Raw genomic sequence first — 23346 nt, 5'->3', positions numbered from 1 at the left:
TGATGAGCCAATTAGCGCCACCATCACAGGCGGCATGAGACGACCAGGATTGGAAGACCCTGGCCGCCACAGAGCTTTAATCCAAATGGGTGGGCCCAACGGGAATCAAACCCAACGGGAATCAAATTGCAAGAACCACCATCTACATACTAAGCCACCCAGGACCTGTAAAGGCTTTGGGACAACCAGTCCTCTCCACTCTGTTAGCCAATCAGGCAATTATGTTTGAGAGGACGAGTTTGCCCTATTAAAACATCCTGTTCAGTTGTTTTGTGAGTGCCAAACAGATGACAAAGGCTATGCTGCATGTGCCCATCTGTTGTGTATTTGTTTGCTTGTTTGGACAAAATACAAAATTAAGACTACCATTGACCTTTGGCCTCGTAATGAGATGTTTTTTTTGTCTTGTTTCTCGCCAGGACAGCAAATCTAGTGTACTTTCTAATGAGAACAGCTTTGTTGTTGCAAAGACAGTGTGAGTAATATGCAGCCCCTACGCTGAACCTCAAAAGAATGAGATCTGGGTCACATAAAGACAAAAATACTTGGAATTCCTTCCTAATTACGATGTTTGAAGTGTTATAATTTTTCATGAAAAAGAAGATAAACTGCTTGACAAAATTATGTGTTTTGTGTCTGGTTTAGATTAGATAGGAGGCTCCTGGACAAAATGAATGTTCTTTATATGGATTAGGTTTTAAAGGAAGGCATAATTTCATGGATTGAATAGCAGGCTGAGGGAATACATATATAAACCACATACAGACACTTAGTGGTCATTTTATAGGGTAAAGCCATCTAGTTCCAGGTTGGAGTCCCGTGCCTCCTGAACAGCCTGGATCCTTCAGGTGCATGGGGTTCTACAAGGGAACCTCCCACGTTGACATCACACACTGGCCGCAGAACGGCCCATTCCATCTTGTCCCAAAGACGGTCCATTGGACGGTAGGCAGTGGGCTTTGCAGGCCCTTCAAGATGAATGAACCCGTGTTCGTCGGAGCAGGCAATGTTTCTCCGCTCCTCAGTTGTCCAGTGGAGGTGATTGTGTGCCCCCTGGAGTCGGTTGGTCTCGCTTTCGACTGGTACGAGTGGATACCGATGTAGTCGTCTGCTGCAATAGCCCATCCATGATTAGGCAAATCACCACCTGCACTGACTGACTTCAATTTGAATTGAGCCCATGTCCCTGTTGCACCCGGAAGATGTGAAAATAACATGTTTTCACAAATTGACCGTGTTTGACTACGTGAGGTGATGGTGTTGGGTGCAGGGGGCAGGTCTGCATGATAAGGGCTACTTTGGAGACCCTTGTATTCTTCTTGGCCTGATTATCAATCAGAGGGTCATCTGAAGTGGGTCAGCTGTAAGTTGGTTAACGTTTAATTTTTTTATTAAATCAAGGAAGAGTGGATTTTGGCTGATTATGTTATATTTTAAAATTGACACAATTAGGACTCTGATAAAAAAAATAAAAATCCTAATACTACAGCTTTTTTGGCAAAGTTTAAATCCGGCTGTCTGAAAGTACTTTTTTCCCCGTTTGTTCAATACTTGAAAAACATTCCATTAGGTTGCAACTCCCTCTTGTGGTTCCAGAAGAAGATGACAGGAAAACAGGTATTTTAAGTCAAATATTCTTGCAATTTAAACTTTGTTCATCAAATGTATTTATTTCAGTTAACATTGTCTAGGCTCACTAAGGCTAATCGGATTAACGTTTTTAATCTTCATACATTACAATCAAAATAATGTGCAACACCAATAAAAGAACAAGATACAATAGATTGCATTCACATTTTATTCATTAAAAATATAACTTTTACTTTTCTCGGAATAACTTGCTCTTTAGGAATTTCCACCTCACTGTAGAGTAAACCCGCGACAAATAAGTTTTAAGTTGAAGTTATTTTACCTGAATTTAGCCTTAAATATATAGAAATACAACAACTTAACCGACGACTCGTTGACTTAAATGGGGATTTATACTATGCTTTTCTATATCAGATTAGGTATACTGTTGACCTTAATCAAAGAGCAAACTTTGACGCTTCGGGTGATTTGTATAGTTATTTTATACAACACGTACATTTCTGGGGAACAGTTATTACCTACCCGTACACTAGGTGGCGGCATACCAATGAAGAAGAAAGAAAGACGAGTTTCCCTTTTCCTGTTTTATAATTTCCTGTTCCGGTTTTCTTTACTCATAAAAACACAGACCCGAACAACATCCATTTCGCGTTTGCTTTAAAGTAAGCATAGATCGTTTTTTGTGCTCAGTAGTTTATAATTCTATTTTGATAATGCACAGACCGAATTTCAGACAACCTAGTCCGGGTGGAATGGGTTCGAGAGGAGGTACTTTCGGAAGCACAACCGGATTCGACAGTAGTGCGGGCGGGATCCTTCCCTCGCCGCCGTGGGGTTTCCGTGGTGGTCCCCCTCCGTCGTTTGGATCACCTAGATTTGGGCAGTATGATTGTGGCTCTCCCAATACTCCCCCGAGAGACTTTGTTGGTAACTGTAATAAGAGTTATCACGGTGGAAGTGGGGGTAAAGGAAGATTCAACAACAGTGGCTCATCTCCAACGTATACTCCGCGTAGACAGAACCAGAGTCCTTGTGGCGCTCCTTACAGAAATTCCCCATACAATTTACAAAGTCCCGGACAACATATGGGTTATCAGGTAAATACTGAATGTGTCTGGTGTTTAGATTTTATGCACACGTAGGTAACCGTCTGCAAACAAACATCTTAGTTTACGTTGCAAGGGCTTCGGGCCTGTGTAATCACAGCTCTTTCTTTGTACGATAGTATTTCAAACCTCGCCTCCGTTTTAGAAAACAGCTTGGTCCAACGTTATACGAGAAGTTGTCTTAATGTAGTCTCTTGGAAACGGCGAAACACCGTTTACTATGTAGCATGTTTTTCATTTGTCTCATTTTAGTTTCGACACCACTATAGGTGGTGGTCCTGTTTCTCATTTATTTTGACCTCGACGCGACCACGTTTTCATATGCAAATTCGTTTAGTTTTGGTGTCTCATAACAACATGGTGGTTCTTTCCTAAAGGGCTCTCCGCGGCATTCCACTCCGTTTGGGTCGCGCGGTGGCAGGGACAGGGGCCAGGGGGCACGTGGTGGTGTGGAGAAGTTTTACAACCCCTCTATGCTGCAGGACCCGTGGGCTAGCCTACAACCAGTACCAGTCACAGAGACAGGCAGCTCCCAACAGCAAGCCACAAACACAGGCAGGCCAGGGAGGTATTTCAACTAGGACTTTGCCCAGCCACTAGGACAATGCCTCTGCCCTTTTCGTTCATATTAGCCCTATTGTTTTATTGGTTTCGGACAATTGCCAAAACCAGTTCCGCTGGTTGTAGGACTTGCCATTTGTGAATGGCAACATGACCTATAAAAGACTAGTACAGCAATCTTTGAAGATGTCAGAGGATTCACCAGCATCTGTCTGTGGCCATGGACTGACCACTGGCTGAAGCGCTTTTCCAGCAGATCTTGATCACACCTTTTTAAACCTGATTATGAGACTTCTCAATTTCAGGGCAACGGCAGCATACCAAACACAGGGAAATGTTAATCAGATCAAAATGAATTTTCTTTTATCCATCTGCAGGGTAGTTTGATACATGTATATCTGTACCTTTTATGATATGTTAATGGTTCCTCTGTTTTTAACATTTTGTCAGTGAGTGTACATAGAAAGGGGCTTTTTATTTAGTTTTGCCACTCAGATGTACAGCGCTGAATGTCTTGAGCTCTACGTGTTTGAGCTCCGATGTACAGCGCTGAATGTCTTGAGCTCTACGTGTTTGAGCTCAGATGTACAGCGCTGAATGTCTTGAGCTCTACATTGTTAGTGTTGCATTGAAGAACTGATTGGTTGGTGTGGTCTATGATGTATACCTCTTCGTTCTAGACTGATTTATACAATACTTATATTTTGTTAAATGTATTTTACTGGGATTTTAAATTGGGCAATATAAACCACAGCTTTAGGTTTCTAGGCCACTGCCTCAGGTTTCTTAAGTGTTTGTAGTAAATTTACATGTCGTAGTTTGTGATTCCCATATGCGGCAGACTAAACACATTTGTATTCCTCGCAACACATACACTCTTACGCATCCAGCATCTCACACATAAGTTGTCTACTGGTTTGTATTAAATCTTGCTGTTAAAGCTGGAATCCTTAATGTAATTTTTTTTGGGACCAATCTGTTAGTGTATACCTTTTTATTCTGGAAGAAAACTGATTCATGAGCTTATGATTCAGAACCCCCGCCCTCCGATTTTACTAGAAAGGTTGTAAACAAGATAAATACAAAACAACTGAAGCCTCTGCAGAAGGGAAACTCCTGGGGGATTGTAACAATGGCTCAGTACTTGCATGTTACTGCAATTATTTATTTACAGGTTACTAACTGGATGTTGGTTACGATTATCCTAGTTTTGACAAAAAAACATAAAAGACTAAGTGTCAGACCAGCTAGGCCAGGCTGATAGGGTCAGGACAGCTTGTTGGTAAACCTGAGGCAGGGACTCGTGATGGTCACCCAATTATTTATGAGAAGGAGAAATAACATTATGACTGAACTAAAGTGATTCCCCTTAACGCTCAGTGCCTACAACAAGGCTGCTGTTCCTCACATGGAGTTTACAGGACCTACTTTATGAATTCCATTGTAATGTACATTGTTCCAATTAAGGATTCTGGCTTTCATCTGGAATAAGACACACACGAAGAGGCAGAGACATTAACATTCTATTAAAATTCTATTTTATTTCTTTATTTTTGTCAATTTACAATTCTGTTACGTTAAATATGAGCGGAAGGAACATCTGCTACCAGTGGGCAGCGCTGACTCCATGATAGCGTCATCGCTCCCAGGTACCAAGCATTACACACACACACACAACAATAGCTGGGATCCCAGGGGCGTGTTAATTTGGGCAAACAGAGGTTTTGGGGAGACACAACTAGACCAGGGAGTGTTTTAGATCTCCCCACTGTTGCGAACAAGCTTTTCTAAGGGACGCCGTCAGGTAAGTTCCTCTGTCTCATGTGCTTCCGTTATAGAAATGTGTTGCAACTTAATCAGCAGAATCAAAATAAAAAACTAGACTAAAGTTTAGTTATGCGAGGAAAGGAGCAGAGACATTGAAAATGAGTAAAGAATAGTGGCAAAATATATTTCCGCATGCAATAATGTTTCAGTAATTTGGTAAAAGCTTGTCCTCTGTGGTATATCCAAACAAGATGGAAACTCATTGTTATACAAGGGGCAATCTGCACAATAGTTTCACATTCAGATTGGGCGTGTTCTTTCAGGAAACCCTGAAGTATTCAGAGGTAAATCCCAACCAAGCACTACAGCAAGTCTTTTTTAACCTCTCCTTGGGGACTAAAATGAAAGTGTGAAATGTCGGGGAGGTCTCCAAGGTAAGGACTGAAAACGAATCGAGTTCTGCCTCATTATTTAAATTGCTTTGGCCACCTGACCTGAAGTGTACATCACAACAAACCGTGGAAGATCCTCCCTTAACGTGGTGATCCATGTGATCACATCAAATCTGTCTGAAACGCGTTTTCTTTTTCCAAAGTAAAGAGGGCTGAAATGGAGGGAAAAAAACCCAGCCTGTATGAAATGAAAGGGCCAGCATCAAGTACATGACTTGTGTGTATTTTTGTAATGTAGTACAGACTGAAATGACGTTTTTTTTTGGTTCAGTATCACTTTCCTGTAGCTTTTCGTCAAAGGCGCTATAGATGCATTCAAGAATAAGGTTTTTCAGTCATAGAAAAGGAAATCTGAATGCGCTGTCAGATCACTGTAGACTGAGAACATCTTCAACAAACCATAAGACAGATTGAATTGGTTTCATATTGAAGATGACACAGTGCCTAATGGATGTACATATGTAAAAATGACATTTTACAAGTGTCATAAATCTACACAGAAGTTGCTGTGATGTGCTACATAACGGAAATGGAGGGTAGAAATTTGACAGTATTTCACATCAGCTGGGAAGAAACTGCATTGAAACAATACATTTCCTATGTATGTTTCATACATTTATAGTATCGAAACACATAGTAAGGGAAAATATTAAACCATTATCTTAAAAAACCTTTCATTACCACTACAGATTGTGCTACAGGTCTTATCACCTGTTTATTTAAGGGACATTTATTGGAAACTCCTGTGTTGCTACTCAGGCACAGTGAGACCAGGCTGATAAACATCATGAGATACACTGTAATTTCTTTACAAAGAACCACTGGGTTCCATCACTAAACTTTGACACAGTGAATTACCACTTTAGTTCACGTAACCACGGACAAAATAATCTGAACTGAAGGCAAACATATTAGGCCAGTTTCCTGGGCACAGCTTAAATCCGGGACTGTGAAGCTCTCTTCTCTGTGGAAATGATCTGTTAAATGCCTTTTCACTCTGCAGGACAAAGGGCCGAATGTTTCCCGTAAAACAGGTCATAGTGTAAACATGTAAGCCCATCAGCTGGCCTGTCCAAAGTGCTGTGTGATCGGCCGTGGATTTCCCAGCTCTGCTTCTTAGTCGTGTTGCACAACTCGGTTCCCTCTCGTCATTTGATCACATTCCCATGTTTCCTTGCACAAAAACTACCGACGTCTGGACAGATGTCACACATCGTCACACGCCATTCTGCCGACATCTGTGTTTACCTCCCACAACGGGCTTGGGAGTCGACTGTGGGGATACGAGACCTCTGACACGTGCTGCAGCGATGCTCATCACCCCACTCCTCACTTATTTGACCAGGAAGTGTGAGAAATGTGTCTGAGGAAAAGCCCAAATCGACAGACAGCCCCTGGTCAAGACTCCACACGGAGTCAATGGAGCATGAGGAATATTCTGTTGGTTCTACCCTCCCCAGGCCAACTATGAGACGCCCGCCGGGGTCACAACCGGGTTGAACCCAGGGTGTTGTGGGAGTTTGGAAACCGTATGTAGTGTTGTCCATTTTGTATTTGTCAATATCCCACATGCCCTCTCACTGCGTAGTTGTCGGGTGCCATGTCACAAGCGTGTCGTTGTGCAGGATGACGCTGTGTTGTTCGGTGCATCTGACCAACATTGAAACCTTAACCTGTTGACCCCCGGGCATTGACACTGAATGTGTAGCAGCATTGGAAATTGGCTCATGACAGAACAGCACTGACCATCGCATGATATTTACACTGGAAATATGTGTGGGCGTTCCAATAGCATTGTTTCTGTGACTGCTTCGCCGGTAGCAAATCTCAGAATAGTTTTTTTAAAACATTTTTCTGTCTCTAAGAATGTTTTAGTGTGCTTAGCAGTAACGGTAAGTATTTGCTAATCTTAGGATCGGATTTTACTTTTCAAAGTTAAAATTGTAAAATAGCTTCCATTTCAAATTCCTTAGTTGGCGTTCAGTTTTAGTCCTTCCATTGTGTTAACTATAATTGGATAACAAACTACCCTTTACTGCAAAGAGAGAAACCCAACTGCTGTTCAATAAAGAGAACACACTGATAACAAAAAAAATGCCTTGCGAATGAAAAAAAAATAGAGCGATTGTTATTGGACACATCCAGATAGTCCATTTTCTTCCATTTGGTACCGAATGAACACAACCCAGATTAGTAGGCAGGTTGGAGGAACTGACTCAGCCTTTACAAAATACAGCACCGTTCTCGGATTCTCTTGGCCAGACTTTTCCTCCTCTTCTTCCCGTTTTTTTCTTTCCCATCCTCCATTTTCCTGGCCCTGATCTCACGCATCAGGTCAAAAAATACCTGCAGGGCAGAGAAGTCACCTGGATATAATTAGTCCACCAGGAGTCGCCAAATCATTTCATAGCTTAGCTTATTTCACTAGTGAGTTACTGCGACTAGTTGAGTAGGTACAGATTATTATTTTTTACACTGTGTAAACCTAGAACTAATCTTACTACTACTACAAATACTACTACTACTACCACCACCACCACCACATCTACTACTAGTCTACTACTGAGCAGAGGTTTGTAGACAAAACATTGCAAAAACACCCCACCCCCCGTTCCTTCTCTGATGGCATGAAAGCCACCACAGCCACCTCCCTGGTCTAACGGCGTGACCTCGGGACGCCACAGCCACCTCCCTGGTCTAACGGCGTGACCTCGGGACGCCACAGCCACCTCCCTGGTCTAACGGCGTGACCTCGGGACGCCACAGCCACCTCCCTGGTCTAACGGCGTGACCTCGGGACGCCACAGCCACCTCCCTGGTCTAACGGCGTGACCTCGGGACGCCACAGCCACCTCCCTGGTCTAACGGCGTGACCTCGGGACGCCACAGCCACCTCCCTGGTTTAACGGCGTGACCTCGGGACGCCACAGCCACCTCCCTGGTCTAACGGCGTGACCTCGGGACGCCACAGCCACCTCCCTGGTCTAACGGCGTGACCTCGGGACGCCACAGCCACCTCCCTGGTCTAACGGCGTGACCTCGGGACGCCACAGCCACCTCCCTGGTCTAACGGCGTGACCTCGGGACGCCACAGCCACCTCCCTGGTCTAACGGCGTGACATTGGGACGCCACAGCCACCTCCCTGGTCTAACGGCGTGACATTGGGACGCCACAGCCACCTCCCTGGTCTAACGGCGTGACCTCGGGCGCCACAGCCACCTCCCTGGTCTAACGGCGTGACATTGGGACGCCACAGCCACCTTCCTGGTCTAACGGCGTGACCTCGGGCGCCACACACGACGCTACACAATTGAGTCATCGCCGCATGATCAGGTGCGTCACTGCCTCGTCATGAGTTTCAACCACACCTGTCTGAAGCCGTGGTCCCACACGGATCCCTCCAACGCACCGATCCAAAAAGATCCCTAGACCCAGGCCCTTTGGATCCTTCCAGTACATTGGGTTTACATTGTCAGTAAGCCGCGGTTTAAGTAGAACCACTGGTTAAACGGGCCGGATTTACTGGGAATATTGTATGACAGGGAGTGTTACCATTTACCATGATAAACAACTGTTTACTTATTTGGATTCTTTTACCACTACACCGCTGAGTTACATATACCCCTTGTTAACATATACCCCTAACATATAAGTTATAGTTAACATATACCCCAAACATATAAGTTATAGTTAACATATACCCCTAACATATAAGTCATAGTTAACATATAAGTTATATGTTTGGGGTATATGTTAACTATAACTTATATGTTAACTATGACTTATATGTTAGGGGTATATGTTAACTATGACTTATATGTTAACTATGACTTATATGTTAGGGGTATATGTTAACTATGACTTATATGTTTGGGGTATATGTTAACTATAAGTTATATGTTTGGGGTATATGTTAACTATAAGTTATAGTTAACATATACCCCTAACATATAAGTCATAGTTAACATATAAGTTATAGTTAACATATACCCCTAACATATAAGTTATAGTTAACATATATCCCTACCATATAAGTTATAGTTAACATATACCCCTTGTTAACATATACCTCCAAACATATAAGTTATAGTTAACATATACCCCTAACATATAAGTTATAGTTAACATATACCCCTAACATATAAGTCACAGTTAACATATAAGTCATAGTTAACATATACCCCTAACATATAAGTCATAGTTAACATATAAGTCATAGTTAACATATACCCCTAACATATAAGTCATAGTTAACATATACACTCTTGACTTCCATTGTTTCACTTGCCAAACAATGTGAAGCAATGACAGCTAAGCACATTTAAAAACCTTCAGAGAATTGCATGACAGGGCTCAGCCGACTGGCCTTTTCTCCCTGAGCCACCCCCTGCATGTGCACGGAAATCCCCCGAGCCACCCCCTGCATGTGCACGGAAATCCCCCGAGCCACCCCCTGCATGTGCAAGGAAATCCCCCTCACCTTGTCCACATTGGCCCGGGTCTTAGCGGAGGTCTCCACGTAACTGACGGCCCACTGCTCCCCCCGGGCCTTGGCCTCCTCGCTGCTCACCTGCCGCCGGTCCCCCAGGTCAGACTTGTTGCCCACCAGGAGGAAGGGCACGTTCTCGTCCTCCTTCACCCTCAGGATCTGTTCTCTGGAGGGAGGACAGGCTGGGTGTTGGATGACCGGCGCCTACGTAGTGGCTGTCGTCAGACTAATGTGTTAGATATTGCTGTGGCAGTGTTTACGCAGTGTTTACGCAGTGTTTACGCAGTGAATGTGGGTGGACAAAAGGCGGGTGAACACACTTTTAAAGGTGCTAAATTGTTTACCCGCCTTCATGACATAACGTCATGCAGACTGACGAACAGATAAAGTATTCACTTAAACAAAGCTAGGTGGGACGACCAGAACAGAAATAAGACACCAGTGGTAGAAGGAAATAGTCAGGTGAGAAAAGCAAAGGTGTAGAATACACTGCGTTTCAGACCTGTCAACTAAACCTAAATCAACCTTCCCACCCACCTCCCTCTCTGATCGCTTAATGGAAATCAAATCCTGGTTTTCCTGCAATTTCCTCAAACTTAATGACAAAAGGTTCTCCTCACTGGCACGAAATCCACTCTGACAAAACATGACAGTTTCTTGCTTTCCATTGATGATTCCTCAGTTTCTCCCTCCCCTCAGGTTAAGAGTCTGGGTGTCATCCTCGACAGCCCACTTTCATTTCAAGCAATCAATCGTCTCCGTCCGTCTCTCACACCCACTAGTACAGCCATTCTCGTTCACACCCTGGTTACATCCCGTATCGATTACTGTAACTCTCTTATCTTCGGTCTTCCTCTCAAACTGATACAAAAACTTACACTGGTTCAGAACTCTGCCACTCGTTTCATCACCAGAACATCTTCTATTAATCACATCACTCCTGTTCTTCAGCAGCTACATTGGATCCCTCTAAAGTACCGCATTGATTTTAAGATTCTGCTCCTCACCTTCAAGACCATTCACAACCTCGCTCCTCTGTACCTCACTGACCTCCTTCATATCAACATACCCACCCATACTCTCAGGTCTTATTCTATTCACCTCACTGCACCTCCTTCATATCAACATATCCACCCGTACTCTCAGGTCTTATTCTATTCACCTCACTGTACCTCCTTCATATCAACATATCGACCCGTACTCTCAGGTCTTATTCTATTCACCTCACTGTACCTCCTTCATATCAACATACCCACCCATACTCTCAGGTCTTATTCTATTCACCTCACTGTACCTCCTTCATATCAACATATCCACCCGTACTCTCAGATCTTCTATTCACCTCACTGTATCTCCTGCCCGTTTGACCACTATGGGGTTCAGAGCCTTCAGCCGCTCTGCCCCTCGCCTCTGGAATTCTCTTCCAGCAGACATCCATAACATTAACTCGCTTTCCATTTTCAAAACCCGTCTGAAACTCATCTTTTCACACTGGCATATCCAACATGATCACTTTTCATCTGCTTATAGCAATTTTCATCATCACGATTCATCTGCTTTTAGCGATGTTCGGTTTCTTTTTATCTTTATTGTGATTTGTGTCTTGTATGGTGACCTTGAGTGCTTAGAAAGGCGCATAGAAATTGTATTATTTTATTATGTATTATTATTATTATTTATTACACGTCAGAAGCCCAGAATCAGTGTTTGGATGCGAAACGGCTTCAGTACACGTTTGAGCTTGGTGCTCGAACACACTGGTGGAAGACTCAATAACTTCACTATTCAACTATTTACTTCCTAAATTGGATGATGAGGCAGACACCAAACCTGAGGAGGTGACTAATCTGGAATTTGGATTGCAACTTAACTGCTGAATCAAAAGTGACCACAAACCTGGTTCCTCCTTCACCTCAAAGCCTAAATAGGGGGTCCGGCCTGCTCTGTGGTACCTGAAGTCCGCGGTTGCGGTGAAGGACTCCGCCTCGGTGATGGAGAAGACACAGAGGAAGCCCTCCCCACTGCGGAAGTAGTTGTCACGGATGGCTGCGTAGTCCTCCTGACCCGCCGTGTCCAGGATGTCTATCTGGACCTCCTCCCCGTCCAGCACCACCTTCTTCCTGTAGCTGTCCGCCTTGGTGGGCTCGTAGTCCTCCACGAACTGATGAGGAGATGGAGGTGAGAGGGCGGTGGATGGAGAACAAGCGCGGCGGGGACATGTTGAGGGACAATTCTATTACACGAGGCTATTTGGCAAAAACAGAGTTTAGAGATAAAGACCGGAGTACCGTGATGTGGAGGCAAACCTCACCGGGCAGAATTTGGAAAAGGAAAACAAGTGCCATTTGAGGGGGAATAGTGAGACCCCCTGACCCGGACCAAAGGAGATCGTTTTTGGTTACAGCCATGCTGCCAAGGTTCCACAATGTTGGCTGAGTTGGTAGCAAGCGGTCCTTGTAATGTCAGGATGGAGGATTGGATTCCCTGCCCACAGACACCATCACACAGACATGAATGTAAGCTGCTTTGAAAAAAGCTTTTGGTAAATGCCTAATATTTGTTATTAGGACAAGTGACCACGAGCTATGGGGAAGTGCCATTCTTAAAAAGCATCCTTCCTGCCTGGATTCTATGAGAATGTTGGCACTCTGCTCAAAGACTTGTGATAAATGTGATATAATCGCTTATCCAACGTGAATTGTTGTTGGCATGCGTTGCACTGCATCGATCTCCCTGGTCGGGTCTTGTCGGGGGGGGGGGGGGCAGCGATCCTTCCACGGCTGTAATAATACAGTGATGCTGTTTGAACTGGGGAGCGGAAAAAACCACTGGGGAGCGGAAAAAACCACAGCAGGCTTCGCCGCAGGTCAAAGGTCTCACCTCGTCATACATGAACTGCAGGGTCAGCGCCGACTTGCCCACTCCTCCACTCCCTACCATGATGACCTTGTGGAGGGCCAGGGAGTTCTGCCCCTTGGGCTTGTTGGCTGTCATGATCTCTCTCTCACTCGGAGGCAAGGAAAGCAGAGGGAGAATGGGGGTAGACCGAGCGGAGTGGTTTTTGGTCGATAGTGAGACTCAGAGGGGTGAAGGGCAGCTCCAGCATTCAGGGTTGTCTGATCACGCCTGCAAGGCAAAAAGAAAAATAGATTCAAATCAGGGTTTGTGTGTTAGTGTGTGTACATTTTGGCGGTCTTACATCAACAGGGAAATGTTGAACAATGTTTTATCTAGGAGGCCCGTTTTAGGTCTTAAGTAAATGTCCCTACAATAATATCCGTGAAAGTAAAAGTTTAACTGCTGATCCTGAAGGTTGAGTTTGCTAGAGACCAGCAGTGGACAGTGAGTCCACGCTGAATCGTGAAGCTCCGGCTTCTGTATAAAACTGAGGAGGACAGCGAGCGGTGCTGAAAGTAAATTAAGATACCCAATTAATTCTAACAACTGACTTAAATTGGGACCAGAAAAAGTTTGGTTTTTAATTAGAACCCACACCCCATTTTTTAACTCCAATCCCCATTTTTCCATGTCCTATTTCCTATTATGGCCACGCCTCATCCAAACACCCCAATAGCAGGTTTGGTGGAATCTGAAACATCGGTTTGAGACCTCTCGTCCAGAATGTCTTGGCCAGTACCCTAGAGGACGTAAAACATTCCCTGGGCCAAAAATTATGACTGAGCTTATAGACGCCCAGCTCTGGATCGCCAGAACACAGCCCTTTCTGACCTCCACCTGTCCAACCTGGGCAGAGTGCAAAAAAGGGCAGCCCTTTGAACTCCACCGATCCACCCTGAGCGGAGCTGAGAAAAGGGCAGCCCTTTCTGACCTCCACCTGTCCACCCAGGGGCAGAGCTGAGAAAAAGGGCAGGCCTTTGACCTCCACCAGGGCAGGCCTTTGACCTCCACCTCCAAATTTGAGACAATTTGGAGGTGCTCTGCTGGACACCCAGACATGCAAAGGTATCGTACTGACCCCCCAGGGATTTGTGATTTTATTTGCAGTTACAACCCTATTGCAGCAACTTCAAAAAGAGTTTTGCACAGGTAACTCGGGTGGTTATTAGGCTGTTAAAAAACATCAAGCGGTAAATTGCCGGCGGAAGTTCCTCAGCATCAGAAACGTCAGTCTACGCACGCCAGACCAAACCATTCCTCCTAGCCACTGAAAGGCTACAGGCGTGTCATTGTTTGAATGCAGTTGTTTGTTTCTTTATGCAGAGACTGAGGGTTCAGTACTACAGCAGGACACAATCCCTCTTTTGTAAAGCCAGAGAATGAACGACACTCTTCCACTCACAGCAGCTGGCCATTCTGTTATATTTAATCTCAGTCGGTGGTATATTTAAATGTTTTCCATTTTGTCCTCTTAGAGGTCATAAATACCTCTTATTTGTTTTTAAGACCGCTACCTTACAGGCATGGTTGTGGCTTTTTTTTTTCTTCAAAAAACAAAACAATTATGATACCACCCAGTGGCCTCCACAAGGGCAAACGGGATGAGCTCACTGAGGACGGACTAAGGTGACACCATCCAACTATTTCATCACAAGGAGGCTAGCACACTCATTAGCATGCACACACTTCAGGCCGCGTGAAGAGGCTATGGTCTATGCGTTAGACTGGTCATACGTCATCCAGAGTAGGCTGTTATCTTCACGCCCCGTTGGGGGGGGGGGGCGAACAAGACAAACTGGCCGGCTTAAATTAATAGCGCTGTTACGCCCCAAGAGTCGCTGTGTAGTTGGTTGGTTGTCTCTCTTGCCGTTTTATTTTGCACCTATTACTTTTGATGTCATGCTGTACTGCTGTGTCACCTATATGTTTTTTCTTGAATTCTCATTATGTAGTTGTAGTGTGCTATGCCACCATTCATAAGCTTATTACACTCATCTATATATAATATTCCATAACTCTACCAACTGATGCTAGTTTACACTTATTACTGCCATACTTGCCTTTTCTAAATGTTCAATAATACTACCCAGATTGCTGCTGGTTTACAGTATTATTTTCTTTAAACTGGTGCTAGTGTAAAGTGTTATGTATATTTTAGTGTTATTTTATTATGACTTTTTTTGGTTTGGCTATATTCTAGCTTATATATTATTCTTAACTCTCACTACATCGTTTGTCAGGTGCCATGTCATAAGAATGTCATTGTGCAGGATGAAGTGGTGTTCGGTGCATTTGACAAATTAACCTTGAAACTTGTGTTTTGTATTGATATTTTATATGAATGTCTATGGCGAGTGTCATTTGTTGTGGGGCTCACTAGTGGTCAGGGCCCATAAGCGACCACCTATGTCTCTTATGCCTAGGGCTGGCCCTGGCTATAAGGATCTATCATTAGAATAGCATAGTATTGGGCAAGTGGAAGCATTGGGTTAGTATAGCATTAGGTTAGTATAGCAGTAGCCTAGTATGTACTGGGCAGCTACAGTATTAGGCTAGTATGGTATATAGTATAGTATTTGTCTAAAACAGCTTTGTTATTATTACAGTAGGTTTGTATAGTGTGAGTACAGCAGTAGGCTACCAATAGTCAAGTATATACTAGGCTATTATGGTATTAGGCTGGGTTGTATATGAAATTGCATTTGTCTAGTACAAAATTGGGTTAGTATGGTATTAGGTGAGTATACTGCTAGCAAAGTATTACTCTAGTATAGTAGTAGGTTAGCATGGTTTTATGCTAGTTTGCTGAATAGTACTCAACTTGAATAGCATTGTTAGCATAACAGTAAGTTACTACAGTATTAGGCTTCTATGGTGTATAGTATAGCATTAGGTTAGTATGGTATATAGTATTCAGCTAGAATAGCATTGTTTATATAGTATAAGGCTAGTATAAGATATAGACTGTGGTCAGACTGCATCGTCACAGCTGGCTGAGGGGACTGGCATGACATAATTACATCACTTATGCGGGTGAAAGGTCAGCGGAGTCTTCTCCTAACTCGTCTCACAATAATGCCACGAAGAGATGCTTTTCTCTATAGCTGAACCTACAGTACAGGAAAAATATGACATCCAGGGTGGGGAAAGCCTCCCTGGCATTGAGAATGTCAGCCAACATCTTCTAGGCCTCTAGTGCATGGTGGGTTAATGGCCGATGGGTGCCTTCAACAGGCGTGATCCTAGTTAATAAAATGAAGAGGGTACAGTACAAACATGGTCAGAATGCTGTCAGCCGACTGCCAAACTGGGCATGTGTCTCGGAATGGTTTGAATGGAACCAGGGTGTCAGCCCCCTGGATTTGACATCACGTCATGGATGGAATTCCAACACCTCTGTGAGTATTCCCAGCTGCCTCTATGAATTGTGAAGAGAAAGTGCAGAAATTGCCAATGCATAATACATTACTCTTCAATTCAGCCAATTCAATGAAGAGAAAACAGCAGGGACAGTGATTTGTGGTACGTTAGACATCGGCATACGGCTATGATGGAAATGGAAGCACAAGACCAGGATTTTAAAATAGCTAGCTAAGCACAGGAAGACTACTGGAGTCTACAGTTGGAATGCAGCAAATGTGTGAAAAGGCACAGGGGTCCTTAAGACCCTTTAGTAGGGAAGACATTGTCTTACCTTGCCTAGCTAACTACTGCAAGATCAAAGCCCACTTCCAACATCACCCACTGAAGATGGAGCCCAACCCAGGTGGTAAACAAGCCCATCCAAGTCTGTAATTATGTGGCCTTCTGTTCTGGATGACAGTTCTTGTGCAGCCTGCACAATTGCAATAATTCCCACCATGTTTGTTTTGCCTGTTCCCTTCTCTGGTTATCAGCTGTGGTCAAACACAAGTGGGTCTGAAAAGACAATCCTCTTGCTCTGTAAGATGCTGGGAATTCATTCTGGATGAAAGATGAATGTAGAGAAACCCACAAACCCTTGACTGACTTTGCTAGAACTGACATAGCTAATAGGTAAGATGTACTTACGACTGATATGGTGGTCTAAGAAATGCACTAGCTGAAGTGTTTCTCGGTAAGCAATAATCCACTAAGCTAAATTACTAAAATGCAAATGTACAGTCTGTAAGGCCCATGTCAACAAATGTATTCATTTTAATGTAATAATACTATGTTTTCTAATCTATAGCTTTGTAGTACTTACATGTTATGTTGTCTGTTGACCCTAGGAAGAGTAGCTGCTGAAAATGCAACAGCTACTCGGGACCCTCATGAACAAACACAGTGAAGCCGGTCTTGCACTGACTGACTGAGGTTGTTATGATAGCTCTATGGACATTGTTTTCATAAAGAGATTAATATTACACCAGTTCAACAGAAGGATTTAGAAACTCTTATTTCAGTGACTGAATCCAGAGCCACCACTGTTACTTCAGCGATTGAATCCAGAGCTGCCAATGTCATTTCAGCTAGTGAATCCAGAGCCGGAACTGTCATTTCAGCGATTGAATCCACCAGCGTATCCAAAGTGGTCCTGTATTTTCTGCATAGTGCACTTATAGCTCATAGGGCTGTCATCGAAAGAGGTGTAGTAAATAGGGAGCCATTTAGCCTAGGTTGCTAAATTGTAAATAGTACCCTCACTAGCTGATTATTTCCGTAACACACCCAAACCAACTGCCGCATGGCCAAAACACCCAAACCAACTTCCGCATGCATGGCCAACACACTCAAACCTACTGCAGCATGCATGGCCAACACACCCAAACCAACTTCCGCATGCATGGCCAACACACTCAAACCTACTGCAGCATGCATGGCCAACACACCCAAACCAACTTCCGCATGCATGGCCAACACACTCAAACCAACTGCAGCATGCATGGCCAACACACTCAAACCTACTGCAGCATGCATGGCCAACACACTCAAACCTACTGCAGCATGCATGGCCAACACACTCAAACCAACTGCAGCATGCATGGCCAACACACTCAAACCTACTGCAGCATGCATGGCCAACACACTCAAACCAACTGCAGCATGCATGGCCAACACACTCAAACCAACTGCAGCATGCATGGCCAACACACTCAAACCAACTGCAGCATGCATGGCCAACACACTCAAACCTACTGCAGCATGCATGGCCAACACACCCAAACCAACTGCCCCAGGCCAACACACCCAAACCAACAGCCGCATGGCCAACACACCCAAACCAACTGCCGCATGGCCAACACACCCAAACCAACTGCCGCATGGCCAACACACCCAAACCAACAGCCGCATGGCCAACACACCCAAACCAACTGCCGCATGGCCAACACACCCAAACCAACTGCCGCATGGCCAACACACCCAAACTAAAGGCTGAGTGTCAAAGTGAGGGCCAGTCCCAGATTTGTTTCTGTGTTTTGATGTGTTTTGACTGAACAGAAACAGCACAGGCACTGTCGTGTTTATGTTCGAGGTCACATCTCTCGCCTAATGATGTCACTCAGTTAGAAACACTAGACACCTACTACACCCCACAGGGTAGCTTACCTGCTCTGGTAAATATTCCAAAGCTAAATATGTCAGTACAGACATCTCTCTCTCCCGATCCTCGCATGGCACAATCTAGCTTGTACAGTTGTCCTCATTCCCCAGACAAATGTGAATCATTTTGTTCCATCATACCAATCCATGTCCTCTTTGGTCAAATGGGGTGAATGTAAAAGTAATGTGGGCAACACTAGATGGACCTGATGCCACTTACAACAGACCTGATAATCCTTGGGAAAAGTCTATCATTCTCCTGAACTAAAACACTAGAATGGAAAAGCAGAGGGTTGGAACTGAAAAAGAAACAGAACAGGAAGTGTGTTTTGGAACAGAACCATTATTTTAAAATCATCAGAACCCATTAGGATCACTCTCACCTTACAGGATTTATTTTCAGTCCAACAAAAAAAGGAAGTATTTGTAAGCCCATGTATGCTGAGGAGAACACATTCCCCAGCCAACAACCACAAGTTAGCTGCCAGGCACCCAGCCTACCACAAGGAGTCACTAGCGTGTGATGAGACAAAGCAACCCTTTCCAACATCGCTATCCAAACTGGATGATGCTGAGCCAATTTGCACAACCCTTTGCAGTTCCCACGGGCGCAGGTCAGCAGGCCGCGACCAGGATTCAATCGCTTTGCTGCAAAATCTCCACTCTCCTGAAGGTCACTGACTTAAACAACCGTGACACCCCTCAGGGGTCCTTGACAGAGTTTTGTTTGTTTATTATAAGAGAAGAATGGATTCACTTTTTCCAGGCTTTTAGTGGAACTAGGGCTCCCATCTAACTTTCAATCTAACTTACCTATGTTCAAAGGACATGAAATTGCTCTGTAGCCATAGTAGTCGTTCCAGAACAGGCATCTAGCTAGTATGTCATTCTATAATTCAGTAAAATGTGGCATGTCGTATCATGATGCCCAACGCTTCAAATCCTCATCTAAAGAGTTGACAGTTAAAATGATGTTGATGTCACTGGCTCCTGCAAAACAAACTGAGGTCATCAGGAAAAGAGTGCGCCATCGCAAGCATGTGGCTTCAGAGTCAGAAAAGCCCTGTACAACATCAATACGAAGAATGGCTTGGTATCTTCAAAACTTGCCACGATCTTCAATAGTCCTGAAATCAGCTGCAAGCTGTGTTGCGTATAAATCATTGTGTGTATATACGAAAGGGAGTGAATCAACAAAATGGAACTGTTCCGATCAGAATGCTCTTTTTTCTGTTTCAAACCTATGGATAAAAGGACTGCCATTTTGGAGTCAGTCAACTATGGTCTGCCAATGATAAATAGAGTAAAAACTGAATTATATAGTAGCACTCACAGCACTCTAACTAGCCTAAACAACTGGAGGAATTCATGATACTTTATAGTTTATTTACATTAAAACAAAAACCTGTATAAAACTGGTATAAACTATTTGTATGAAAATGTACTTGGAATATTTATATTTAGTAAAACACCTGTACTGCCAGTCTGGACGTTCAGTATGCTTCGAATGTTACATTCATCACTGCAGTACTGTAACTCATTCTAATCAAACGGATTTCGATATCTCCCTGGTCAAAATGGCTACCATTTTTAACATTCGGGAAGATTTTGGGATTATTATTCCCTCTAGTAATTTAATATGATATCTAAGGGTGAACCAGTGTGTGGCTATGAGATAAAATGTAGCCCAACTTGCTGCACGGTCAACTGTTGGTGAACGTATTCAGCATGAATATGGTTTAGAAACCACTGCGATAAGTAATAGCCTGGGTATATGTCTATTCAGCTTACATTATAGACCCTGTTCTCTATGACATGTGCCAAAGACCTAGGTTAAACAATCAATATACTTGGCAATGACAAGGAGGGGCAAACATTGTAATATTAGCTAGAGACTGATAACGTCACTCGGACTCGTCTTGAACACCATGATTAGCTAAATCAACGATAAAGTTTCATTTTGCTGCATCCCATTTCATCGAATACTTTGGAACCCATTGCATTGGCTATATTGACTAGTATCGTTGCTGATCACATCACGAGCTATGCATCCATTGCATTTGTTCCATTATGTTTCTCTGTAGTCATTATCTATTGTATTTGACGTTAGTTACAAACCTAGTGTTCTGATTGCCATACTGTATGTACATGGAGACAAAAATCAATTGTAGTTAGTTCACAAGGCAGTTGCTTACCAGAGTGAAGGTGTCGTGTACTGTGTACGGTAAATGAACACTTGCTGCGCGTTGACTGGGTGGCTCCGCTAACGACGTTAGCTAGCTAGCGTCCATCAGCTGGATAAGCTAGCTAACGTTAGCTGATCACAAAAAGTATCAGAGGACGTTTAAAAGACAACACTGTGCAACAGCAGCTATTACGGGGTGAACGGTGATCGTATTGCAATTTGCCCCTAATGCTTAAACAACACAAGAAGTCGGCTTTGATAGAAAGTCCCTCTGTCAATCCAGGCAGCAGATGTAAATCTGATCAGCTAGCTAGCTACTCGAGTGCTTTGCCAAGCCGGCAAAGAGATGATGCTTACCGCGATGTCCCAAGCTGTGAACCAACTGTGAATAAATCAAAATGTCAAATAAATCAAAACGCATATTGTTTTTTCGTTCACCTTCTTGAATATAGTGACGGAATAATGTATTCCAAATTTTCTTGCAAAAGAACCCGTTATACCTTCTCACAGACAGGTGTTGATCGTGAAAAATGACTACAGTACTGTATTTGTATAGCGAGGGACAGGCTTGCTAAATATGATAGACAGTATACTGCTCAATCACAGCTTCAATCCTGCGAACTCCACTAAAAAAACAATTCTATTATTGCTATACATCAACACGCCCAAGCCCATTTTTCACGTACACTGTCATTGAAAATACCTCAATTGTTTACAGGAACCCTTACCATCTGGCAACACTGGCGAGGGGTGTGGCTATGGTTTGTGGACGTGCATATGGACTGAAATTGCTCATCACAGAAATGTAATATAGCAATATACATCTTGACGATTCCAGGATACAAATATATCTTTATAAAGGTTTCTATTGTATATTGTAGAAATTAGGAAACAATAAAATGTCCTAATCTTTAGTTATGTTTTGCTTGATGAAATGTCATACAGTAATTATGAACGCTAAATATAATACAGATTACAGTATGGGACAATCTCCATTGCATACTTCTCGCGTCCTCTAAACCCGCGTTGAAAAACTCCTAATTGAGAACTCAAACCTCCGACCTTCCAACCCAAGTGCTTCTGATACAACAAAAAACTCAAATAGAAAAAATCGTCGGAGTACTCTGAATTTCAATAATTAAACTAGACCGGGAAACATCCTAGAGCTAAGCGGTCTGAAGACCTGTACACCGACTATTAAAGACTCGCGTCACTTGCATACCGCAATTCATTGCAATGATTCCGTTCATATGCTACGACACCGGTCTGGGATACAGCCGGAGTGTCTTGTCATCCCACTATAATCTACCTACGTTACTGGATAAAGAGCAAAGAATGCTGAACGCTGCCAACAGTGTTGGTAACCCGGAAGGTCTGGATGTCAGAGGCTTGGACACATCAAACTACACACGCTGCATACAAAGCCAATATTTATTTATATAAATTCTCAAGGGCCATACAACAGCCCACATGAGCTAGGACAGGCTCAGGGAACCAGGTCAGACTGGGACACGCCCACACTCAAACCAAGGTTTAAGTCACACAGCAAATTACATTAGCACATCTAAAAGGAATATCTGGACCCAAGTCCGGAGCAAATGTAAAAGAAAATGGCACTGTGTAAAGAGAATACGTTTATGTAAAAAAAATTAAATACACCCCAACTATTACACATCCACCTCTACTAGGAATTGGGACCACCTAGTACACATGCTAATTCTGAAATCCTAAACAAACAAGACGCAGACAAAACAAAACAATGGGGAATTGGAGAGAAAAAAATCTTCGCAGCCCAAGCTGACAGGACACCATCCTGGGTCAGGTCTTGTGCGTTCTTGTCGGACCGGCAAAAAACACGCGTTTACGGTGCACGGTAGAGTTCCTAGCTTTAATTTGTTCAAGGTACGTCACAACATGACCTCCCACTTATCATACATACAATCTTAATCGCCTGCTGCCCTAAACGGCAAGTCACCTCATCATACATTTTCATCTAAGACTTATTTTCAAGTCAACATTACGCAAGTAGCAGCGTTTGTGCAAAGACAAAAAGATTTAAAGATTTAATTTACGTATGGCTATTTGTAACAGTAAATAGCTAACACATTCATTCCTTCGTACTAGTTAAACAGGTACGGAATCTTCCCAGGAATAGGTTTGGAGACCGCTGCCTTTAGGTAAAAACTAGAGGCTTTTTACCAAAAGCTACAGGGTAGTTTTTAGCATAGATTTTTTGTATGTCATATATAAAATGGATTTGCCTAGAAACGATAAATAAATTAGATTGTACTAAACTCTTAATACTTTCACCTGTATGGAGATGTTATAAAAAGCCAAAGAACCAACATTTTGTATAGTGTCTTATTTCATGTTAACGCACATACAACGGAATTGCCTAATTCAATACAATAAAATAGCATTTCAAAATATACCCAAAATTAAATAAATCTGTGCTTTTTAAATATGCTTTATTTACATGAAAATCAGACTTGGAAAACAGAAAGCAAATATTCTTTATACTCAGCACAAAGCCTTCAAATGCAAAGCGTTAGTGAAAACTTTGATATTTAATCATATCATAAACTGTTATGCATTATGTACACGACAATTATTACCAGGGTCTGCCGTTGTTGCCAAAATGATGTATAACTCAGTGAACAGAAAAAAATGCTGTGATATTTGAATCATATGAGCGGTCTCAAAACAATGAAAATCTGGTTTTTAGAGGCTCTTGC

At 43.2% G+C, this 23346-nt stretch overlaps 2 protein-coding genes across 11 annotated transcripts; one reads left to right on the top strand and one right to left on the bottom strand.

Moving 5' to 3' along the window:
• Nucleotides 1–2194: 2194 nt before the first annotated feature.
• Nucleotides 2195–4778, top strand: mplkip (M-phase specific PLK1 interacting protein). Its single transcript, XM_010895665.3, has 2 exons — nucleotides 2195–2687; nucleotides 3074–4778. The coding sequence occupies exons 1-2, from the start codon at nucleotides 2304–2306 to the stop codon at nucleotides 3275–3277; spliced, it is 588 nt and encodes a 195-aa protein (XP_010893967.2). The 5' UTR covers nucleotides 2195–2303; the 3' UTR covers nucleotides 3278–4778.
• Nucleotides 4773–21854, bottom strand: LOC105025131 (ras-related protein Ral-A). Of its 10 annotated transcripts, none has more exons than XM_034290551.1 (6): nucleotides 21112–21291; nucleotides 20622–20993; nucleotides 12847–13092; nucleotides 11919–12127; nucleotides 9958–10132; nucleotides 4773–7822 (listed from the first exon to the last, which is right to left on the bottom strand). In XM_034290551.1, the coding sequence occupies exons 3-6, from the start codon at nucleotides 12958–12960 to the stop codon at nucleotides 7700–7702; spliced, it is 621 nt and encodes a 206-aa protein (XP_034146442.1). In that variant the 5' UTR covers nucleotides 12961–13092; nucleotides 20622–20993; nucleotides 21112–21291; the 3' UTR covers nucleotides 4773–7699. The 10 variants fall into 10 exon arrangements, with proteins under 10 accessions (XP_034146442.1, XP_010893927.1, XP_034146456.1 ...); XM_010895625.4 differs by having other exon boundaries at nucleotides 20969–20993; XM_034290565.1 differs by lacking the exons at nucleotides 20622–20993; nucleotides 21112–21291 and adding an exon at nucleotides 21834–21854.
• Between the last annotated feature and the right edge of the window lie 1492 nt (nucleotides 21855–23346).

The sequence above is a fragment of the Esox lucius genome, chromosome 3 (assembly GCF_011004845.1).
Source record: "Esox lucius isolate fEsoLuc1 chromosome 3, fEsoLuc1.pri, whole genome shotgun sequence".
NCBI lineage: Eukaryota > Metazoa > Chordata > Actinopteri > Esociformes > Esocidae > Esox > Esox lucius.
Note: the sequence above shows the minus strand (reverse complement) of the source record. Positions and strands in the feature narration are given on the sequence as shown.

What these genes read in the sequence shown, in the direction of transcription:
- LOC105025131 (XM_034290565.1), bottom strand. Translation starts at nt 12,960, where the DNA reads ATGACAGCCAACAAGCCCAAGGGGCAGAACTCCCTGGCCCTCCACAAG. An exon ending in TGCAGTTCATGTATGACGAG is followed by an intron (nt 12,128 to 12,846) that starts GTGAGACCTTTG and finishes TCTCCTCATCAG; the next exon opens with TTCGTGGAGGACTACGAGCC. An exon ending in CCCGGGCCAATGTGGACAAG is followed by an intron (nt 7,823 to 9,957) that starts GTGAGGGGGATT and finishes TCTGCCCTGCAG; the next exon opens with GTATTTTTTGACCTGATGCG.
- mplkip (XM_010895665.3), top strand. Translation starts at nt 2,304, where the DNA reads ATGCACAGACCGAATTTCAGACAACCTAGTCCGGGTGGAATGGGTTCG. An exon ending in GACAACATATGGGTTATCAG is followed by an intron (nt 2,688 to 3,073) that starts GTAAATACTGAA and finishes TCTTTCCTAAAG; the next exon opens with GGCTCTCCGCGGCATTCCAC.